Raw genomic sequence first — 8,523 nt, forward strand, 5'->3', positions numbered from 1 at the left:
GGAAGATATGCAAAATTGGGTGCGCTTGCTGGTACCGCCCAGCAAGGGGTCTGGCCGGACAGTTCTTGTCCATTGCTCTTTCCTTTCCTTGCTGCCTGGCTTGCTTGAAGGCGGACCCTCCAATCCAAGCCCATCTCGGACATCAGCTAATGGGATCAGTTTCTGCATTGCCAATTTCAGCAAACTGATTACTAGTTCATGTGTTGTTGTTTTTGCATCGCCGAGCTGCACAACCTCCAGGGTGTATGTTACAAGTTTGGATGTTACGGAGTTGTTAGATAGCTTATCTTTCTGCAGGTGCATCAAGTGGTCCAGAAGCACCTCTTCATGATGTGTTTAGCCGGTATCTCTGTGAAGCCTAGGAAGTCAAGCACTTGTGAACATCGCAGAGTCATGAGTATGTTTTTGCAGTACATCATAACCTTGGAAACTGAACTAAACAATTCTACCTTCACAGGATGACAATCCTATATGTTCAAATTTTCCACATTCGCATGCTATCTCCATACCCTGATTCAGCACTTGAACTTCATATACCACTCTGCCCCACTTTTCGTGCTTCTTTCGGTGGTATCTCCGAGCCAAATACTTCACACCTTTCTCGACCTCATCAACCTTGTATTGGCCTGCCTCATACAGAATCTCACCAAATTTCTCGAACATAGCAAGGGGTATTCATCTTGCAAGGTCAATACCTGCCTCATACAGAACATATCAAGGTCAATACCGGGGTCAATACCTGCCTCATACAGAACATTGCTTGCATGCAGCTCCAGTGGGGTATTCATCTTCATTACCGGGGTCGTCTAGTAAGATCAGAGACATCAATATAGTATCCGAACGTCAAACTCATAAAAACAGTTAATCTTCTGGCAAAAAAACTTATATTTGTCCACCTTTCTTCATAGTTCCCGCTTGCCTCACGATTGAATAACAGAGTCATGTACTGCTGAACAAACAGATGCATATGGCAGCTCACTGGCACATATGCTTTCAGCATATGATTAGCACTCTCACTCCATTGAGTGCGCGTCATCTTGGCACAAAATTTACCTTTGAAGGCTCTTCCCACTTCTTCCGACTTCGTACAACTGAGTCAAGTATGTGTTCTTCTGCAATTTGTACGCATCCATCAGGTCTGCTCATGCTTTCTCGAACTCGTCAACCGTCAGCATGCGATGACCTATCTTATGGAAATCATCTCTGAAATTGATTCTCTTTGTCTACGGAGGCCCAAGACACTCTTCCGTCTTCTTCAACACATGCAATTTGCATCACTGGTGTGTCACATCTTGCATGACTTTCTGTATTGCAGCCTCCATTTGCTCGACACTGGTCTGTATAGTTATATACAAAATTATTAATACATGTCAACCCGATACGATCAGCATAAAAACATTTCTGTAACAAGTGTGTAGAAAAAATTATATCAATGTCTTAGGCACACAGAAATAAAATGCATCAGCTGGAAGCTATGGCGTACCGAGCAACCACATACAATTTCCTGCATACACTTTCTTTTAGTTGTCACACTTGGTTCTGTATGTTCGATTTACTCTTCCCATACCTAATTCGAAAACAAATCTCCCAGGAAAACAAATTATATTAATCGTACGCCTCGCCAAATGAGTTGAACAAACTTCCAAGTTCAGGCGCAACCACTGTGTCACTCTTCGTCTCTGCGTATCCCTTGATTGTTTTCTTGAGGTACAAACTCTGCCGGCGCACGGCTGCCGCTCTGTAGGAGCCCATCCCACACACACACTCTGCATCAACGATGTCCCCCCGCATAGAAATTGATCACATAACTAAATCGTATTCGTGGAACCATTGTCTCAAGCAGCATTCTTTCAACCGCGCCCCGTCTACAACAGTACATTCATCTTAACAGGAACGCACTAAGCACACACACACTAATTACCTTTTGTGCAGCCCGGAGTCTCTGGGTCGTCTTTGCTAGTAGATTGTTCGGACTCTGCCGTCGAAGCCATTCAGCATATAGAGCTGAAGCAGCGTCCGCCATCAGCCACCTCGTGTACGATGCATTCGCCGGCTACTTCCACCAGATCTAGCACATGTCGATTGGGCGACGAGCACACAGTCTCATCCATCGCCAGAATCGGAACCTGACCAGCAGTTTTCCACGGAGGAGATCTATGAGACAGCACAGAAGGAGAAATCTACCATATGGGGGAGGGGGGATTGGGGGAAGCACACCTGTCGACGGGATCTGAGAGGAACTCGAAGCCGCCCCCATCCGCCGCCAAGATCGCCATGGGATCTGAGGTGCTTTTGGGTCAACACACTCGTCTGTCCAGCGTTTCCCGGCAATCGACGCCGTTGCGCATACCGGCGCAGGTACCTGAATCGATCAGGTACCAACGGTACACCATCCTCGACTCGTCACGGTGACGCCTAACTCCGTCGCCTCTACTGCAGGGACCCACACCAGTATTTCCATGAGCCATAATTGCCGTCTCCACCCGCCCTTGTACCATTGGTCTACAATAGCAGGAGCACGCGAGCTCGTCCACTCTTTCGCTGTTCTCTCTTTACAAAGGGATACAGAATTACGGATACAGAAGCGATTTCTTGGCACCTCCCGCAGCTCCACCAGCGCATCAACCGGTGAATCAACCGTTGCTGGAGAAGAAGCCGGTGAGATGAAGCTGACGCTTGGATCTCCAAGTACATAGCCTGGTCTCAACTGATGAAAGAAAAGCCACCGAAGAAAGCGGGATTGAACCAACCACCAGATCCGCAAGAAAAACAACTGACTAAATTGGAGCGGACTCGTCCTCAGATCGATCTCTCTGTTTAAAGAGGACGTATCCCGCACGTATCACACGACGATGGCCGTGTCATCAAGCTCGTCTCTCCGGTGCCCATGGCCGGACCTCCAGCCGGAGCTGTTGGGCGTCGTGCTCTCGCGGCTGCCGTCGCACGCCGACCGCGTCCTCCTCGCCGCCGTCTGCCGCGCATGGCGCTCCAACGCGCGGCTGCTGCGCCCGCTTCCCCCGCTGCTCCCGTGGATTGCCCTCTGCGATGGCACCTTCCTCAGCCTCCCCGACTGCGCCGTCCACCGCCTGCCCGCCGCGGACGACGGCGTCTCCATCCGAGCCTCCACCGGCAGCAGGCTCTTCCTCGTGCACGGCGACGGCAGGTGCTCGCTGATGAAACCTTCCCCCTCTGCGACGACCCCTGTCCCCGAGGCTGCCTTCTGGTTCCAGGGAAAGCCCGTCGTCCGGAAGGTGGTGGCGTCCGATCACCTCATCGCCGCTCTGGTGGAGTCAACAAATTCCACGACCGCGAGAGTCATCATCTCTACTCGTGGGCAGCCATGGCACATCACGAGGTGCTCCACGATGGAGTGGGCGGAGCCTGAAGGCGGCTTCGTCAGCGACATTGCCATCTTCAAAGGAAAGATCTACGCCCTCCTCACCACAAATGTGGAGCGATATCGTCAGCATGAACTTTGTATCCTGGACGACGGCCACGAGCAGACAACCATCCACGGTACCCTAGTAGGGCGGGAGGCATGGTATGATCCTAACTTGACCGGCTTCTACTTGCAGCGGAACTACCTTGTCGTCTCCGGTGATAGGCTGCTGATGGTCGAACAAAGGATCAGCGAGCCGTGGCCGAGAGACTGGGGACCTTTGAAGCTGACTCGACACTTCAAGGTATTGGAAGCAACGGACCTGAGCAGCAGCGGCTGTGCACACTGGACCGAAGTCGATACATTGATGGGGCGCGCGCTCTTCGTCAGCCAAGGGTGCTCCGAGTCCCTCCCTGCCAGTGCCGGAGGTCAATCTAGCGGCACCGGAGTTGAAGAAGATTGCATCTACTTTCTAAACGAGAAGAAAGGATCTAGTCAGCCTGGTTTGGCCTTTCTTAACTTAAAGCCGGGCAGGCCCTTCGTTTCAAAAATAAACAGGGGAAATTGTGAGAATGCCTTTCAAGACTCTGGGGTGTACAACATGAGAGACCGGACAGTGATGCCATTGCTGTCGGAGACGGTAGTGGCGTCCACAGCCGGCGAAGGTCCATGGTCTCCTACTTGGCTTTTTCCAGAGCCTTGAGTTAAGCTAGTTACGCTGTATTATTAGTTACTAGGATTTTTCTTAGATGTTGCAGTATGTATTGCTTCCATCTCCTTTTTACTTTCGCAATACCAATTAGACACTTTTAAAGTTCTATAAAGCATATGCTCGAGACTGTGAAGTGTGAACAAATCATCTCTTGTGTGTGTGTGGTATAGGAATATCTGGAATTTAATTCAAAATGAGAAGCTGCGGATCAGCACAAGCTGGGTGCAGAGCTTGTGCACAAGCAGACCCACATAAGCAAGGTATGTCAAAACTCCTAGACAATGGGCATTGCGGTTTTAAGGAAAAAAGAATACAAACTGCAAAGGTTTTTCTTTATAGCAAGAAATAGTTTTTCCTACTACATGTAATATATTACAAGAAAAATGCAAAAGGTTCAAAACTATCAAATGATTTGATCGTGACATACTGAGCTAAATAGAAACCTAATGGACGGAACTCCGGATATTTATTGGTAGTTAAGGGGGGCCAATTGAAAAAATTTAGTGGGGTTTTACTTAATGGGCTGTGTCATCAAATCCATTGAGTTCATATTTGATATGTTTGCACAGATGGTTAACTGCAATGTCTAAATTCATGAAGGATCAAGATGAACTTTGATAGTTTCTGTCAGAACCGGCGGCCAGTTTGAAATTCCAGCATCTATCAGATCAACCTACATAATCAAATACCGTAAAAACAAACAATAATCAGTGTTGAGTTTGAGATTCCTAACCTTATGCGATATTATTATTGCTAACCATAAAACTTACCTTACAGGCTTACACATCTTACTCAAACTAAATCTTTTAATGTGGACTGTAGTGGAAGATATGAGTTACACTAATAAGATTGAATGCGGATATAATGTATGATTAAATTGCCAGGATGATGTTCCCCCCCAAAAAAATGCCAGGATGATGTCATCTTAGTTTGCTAAAAAAAAGAACACATATTAATTTGCAACTTTGCGTCATATAAGATGTGCTCATTACCAAACACAAGGGATACTAATGTGCAGAGAACCAAGCAATTAATATCGATCTTTACTTCTGATGAAACAGAGAACTGCAAAGCGTGTTGTATTTGCATGTGATGCTGAAATGTGATACAGAAGCTTTTTCTCTCAAACATGAGCTCCTAGAAGATGTTAATCTGATATCCAGGTAAGGAGATTAATGATTAGATTAATTCACATGCTACTTTTGTGAATTTTTATTTACAGTGACCAAAAGTACTACCTCAATTACACAAAGGAACCAAGCAATTCTGGTTCACAATCAATTCTATTTCACTTTTGCTTACAGAAATTTGATCTGTGTTACTGTTGATCTTTTTGTTCAGTAACTAAAAAATTAGGCAGATTATATAATTAGAGCAGAGATTGTTCTCTGAACTGAAACAAACACCGAAACTACATTGATAGAGGTAAACAAGAAGAGCAATCCAATTTGAGATTTCTTACATGTGTTGTCTTGTTCCTCTATTCACCCGATATTGTCCCAGAAGCACTATCCCACACCTCAACAGACCGCTTATCGACTCTAGCCAATGCCATTCTGCCGCCTCCGAAGGCCCAGCTCACGATCTTGTCCATCTCCTCACCGTCGGCAGTAACCACCGATGGCCCGTTCCCTACCCAATTCCTCCTCATCACCTTCTTCTCCCCAGGCTCTGATGTAATTTCCACCTGTGTCCACACCTCAACATATGCGCCACGTGCCACAAACACCCAATTGCGGTAACACTCAATTCTACAACCATTCCCATCCTTTCTGCGAGATGCTGTGGCAGCTCCCGCCCTTTGTCGGTCTCCGATGCACACCCAAGGATCAACACTGATGCCATCACCACTAAGTCTCCTCAAGTCGGCCATGAAAACCTCACCGGAGGCAGCCCCCACCTTAAACAATGCCGACAGCGAGTCTGATGCAGCAACATCTGCAAAGCAGTCGTCCTCCTCCCTCACCTCCCACACCGGCACCGTCGAGCTTGCCCGGACGTCCCACAGGCGTATGTCACCCACCATTCCGGCCGGCCCGGAGTGTGATCCGGCCGCAAGCAAGAGACTGTGGCCAGCAAGCCAGCCGAGCTTGGTAGGTGGTATTGCTGCCTCAACGTCCGCACCGAACACCTCCTTCCGCCCGATTTCCACCACAGGTGACAGCGAATTCAGATCGAACGCCACCACGGCGCTCGAATTCCGTCGCGCTGACTCGAAGCTGGCAAAGAGCCAGTGTGACGCCGTTTCTGAGGCCGCTGTTGCGGCCATAGACAGCACGGAAGAAGAAGGCGAGTCTGGCCAATATAGAGCCTCTGAAGCTGTGGCAGGGGCGTCGCCCGGGAACCGGCAGAGCTGGACGCCGGGAAAGTCGCGGGCGCCAGCCAGGGCGACGGCGGGGGACACCGCGACGAGCGAGTCGATGGTGGGGAGCGGCGTTAGGACGCTGGTGCGGGAGGCGAGCGCGGCGTCAAAGCTAGTGACGACCCCGCCGTGCGCGGCAACGAGGGAGGCCGTGCGCGGCAACGAGGGAGGCCGCGTGCGGGGAGGGGGATATGGCCACTGCGGAGGGAGCGACGCGGCCGGTCAGGGGGAGGAGGGCGGTGGGGCGCAGAGACAGTGGGGAGAAGGCGGACGCGGGGGAGAGGGAGGAGAGGAGGAGGCCGTCGAGTGAGAAGTGCCGAGCCTCGGCGAGGAGAGCGGGGGAGGGAGGAGGGGACGCGAGGCGGCCATTGCGGAGGAAGGAGAGGATGGCGGCGAACAGGCGAGGGTCGCGGTCGAGTAAGTGTGGCGCGTCGGCGGGCGATGGGCCAAGGGAGGCCAGAGGGGAGGAAGCGCCTGCGCGGGAGAGGGTCGCTGTGGTGGTCTGGAAGAGCTCGCCGCCGACGTTGAGGGTGACGACGGAGGAGGACGCGGTGGCGGAAGCCATGGGTGGGGAATTCTCGGTACCAGCGGTGTTGACTTCGACTGACATATTTTCTACTCGCATTTTCATTTGGGCCGGAACATTTAGTGGGCTGGATGGTCGCGTCATTTGTCTATCATTCTGAAATTTCTCTATTTCTTTTCTGCTAGCGAGCATACCTAACTTGTCGCCGCCGCTACCGGCGCCGCAAGGGAATATTTGGTCCCCTCGCCTATCGCTACCATCTTGGCGCTGAGAGATGGGGCAACTTCGCATCTTCAAGAGTTGTATATTCTTTGTCATCGTTTAGTAATCATCGTATTTTGTGAGAATAAATTTACTTTTTTTATGGTGCCTTGAGGTTAGAAAGTTTTTTGTCCTTGCAGATTTCATTATTCAGATCTGATGAGTTGATGTTGGTGTGTCAAAAAAAATATTGGTTTGATTTTTTGTGAAATTGAAATCTCTTTATCGGCATCATGATGAAGATATTGTGATCCAACGGCCTGCACTTCTAGGAGATTATCCATGGCCCAAGTACGTTCCTCGATCGAGGCTTCTTTTATCTGTTTGGATGGACGGCTCAAGGTGCTTTCAAAAACCATTATTGATAATGTTTGTGCGGGTGAAAAAATGATAACACCTTTGCTCCGGTCTAATTGTAGCCTCTTTACCGAAATCTTTGGAGTATTTTTTCTAGCTGAAATTGATGCAACAAAAAAGGTGTTTCCAAAAGAATTTATTGCAATTCTTATCATAAGAGTTACTTTGTATTGTCTTGAATCTTACATCAAAATCAATGTATTTGTAATTGTTATGAGTATGATGACTCAAACTACAGGTGTTTCTAAAAAAAACTTGTTGAGATCGAACTCACCTTTCCTTTTCTCGAAAAAAAAATTGTCCGAGCCCCAAGATAAAAATAGTAACACTCCCTATGAAAACAATAGTGACCGAGAATGTCTTATCTTTGTTTATAAAGGGAGTAGTATTTTAGAATTTGAGTTAAATATCTAATCCAATATGGTCTTCTCCCATGGCTCGGACCCGGTCGCCTAAATGCAGCTACCACTATATTTCAAAACTGACATTTTTTTAACTCTTGAGGAAAGCAAGAAAAATCACACTCACTGGATCCATCCTGATATGATTATTTGATTTGAACGTTTCCTTAAGAACAAGCACACACACTAAATACTAAAAAGCCCTAAGCTACTGTTCTTGAGAAATGGACGGCCCTCCCCATCTGGAGCTACACACACGAGTTCGTTCAGTTTTCTCCCGGATTTTTGAACTCATGCAACACGCAGGCGCCATGAGAGCTATTTCTCGCCTATTGCTTTCTCCTTGATTTTCATATACTAGCAGAACGTAGGTGTTGTCGGGGCTATTTCTCACCTATTTCTAGAGCTACCATAACGGGGCTCGTGCTTTTTAAAAATCGGCCCGTCAAAACGGTTTCGAAAGATTATGTAGACCAGTTCATAGCAGTTTTGGAACCTTTCAACAAGGGTTTTCTCTGTGTTTCT

General features: G+C 48.4%; 1 protein-coding gene, 1 long non-coding RNA gene and 1 pseudogene across 2 annotated transcripts; 1 reads left to right on the top strand and 2 right to left on the bottom strand.

The window, feature by feature from the left end:
- Nucleotides 1-377: 377 nt before the first annotated feature.
- Nucleotides 378-2,577, bottom strand: LOC123156632 (uncharacterized). The gene is made up of 3 exons (XR_006478281.1): nucleotides 2,218-2,577; nucleotides 1,922-2,126; nucleotides 378-1,337 (listed from the first exon to the last, which is right to left on the bottom strand). It is a non-coding gene; the product is annotated as an uncharacterized lncRNA (long non-coding RNA).
- A 1-nt stretch (nucleotide 2,578) lies between these two features.
- Nucleotides 2,579-7,745, top strand: LOC123156631 (uncharacterized). Its single transcript, XM_044574773.1, has 3 exons — nucleotides 2,579-4,351; nucleotides 5,153-5,254; nucleotides 7,165-7,745. The coding sequence occupies exon 1, from the start codon at nucleotides 2,853-2,855 to the stop codon at nucleotides 4,080-4,082; it is 1,230 nt and encodes a 409-aa protein (XP_044430708.1). The 5' UTR covers nucleotides 2,579-2,852; the 3' UTR covers nucleotides 4,083-4,351; nucleotides 5,153-5,254; nucleotides 7,165-7,745.
- On the bottom strand, nucleotides 4,539-7,301 carry LOC123156630 (BTB/POZ domain-containing protein At5g41330-like; annotated as a pseudogene).
- Nucleotides 7,746-8,523: the final 778 nt, after the last annotated feature.

This window comes from Triticum aestivum, chromosome 7B (genome assembly GCF_018294505.1).
Source record: "Triticum aestivum cultivar Chinese Spring chromosome 7B, IWGSC CS RefSeq v2.1, whole genome shotgun sequence".
Classification (NCBI taxonomy): Eukaryota; Viridiplantae; Streptophyta; class Magnoliopsida; order Poales; family Poaceae; genus Triticum; species Triticum aestivum.

Coding starts and splice junctions, on each gene's coding strand:
- LOC123156631 (XM_044574773.1), top strand. CDS start 2,853: ATGGCCGTGTCATCAAGCTCGTCTCTCCGGTGCCCATGGCCGGACCTC.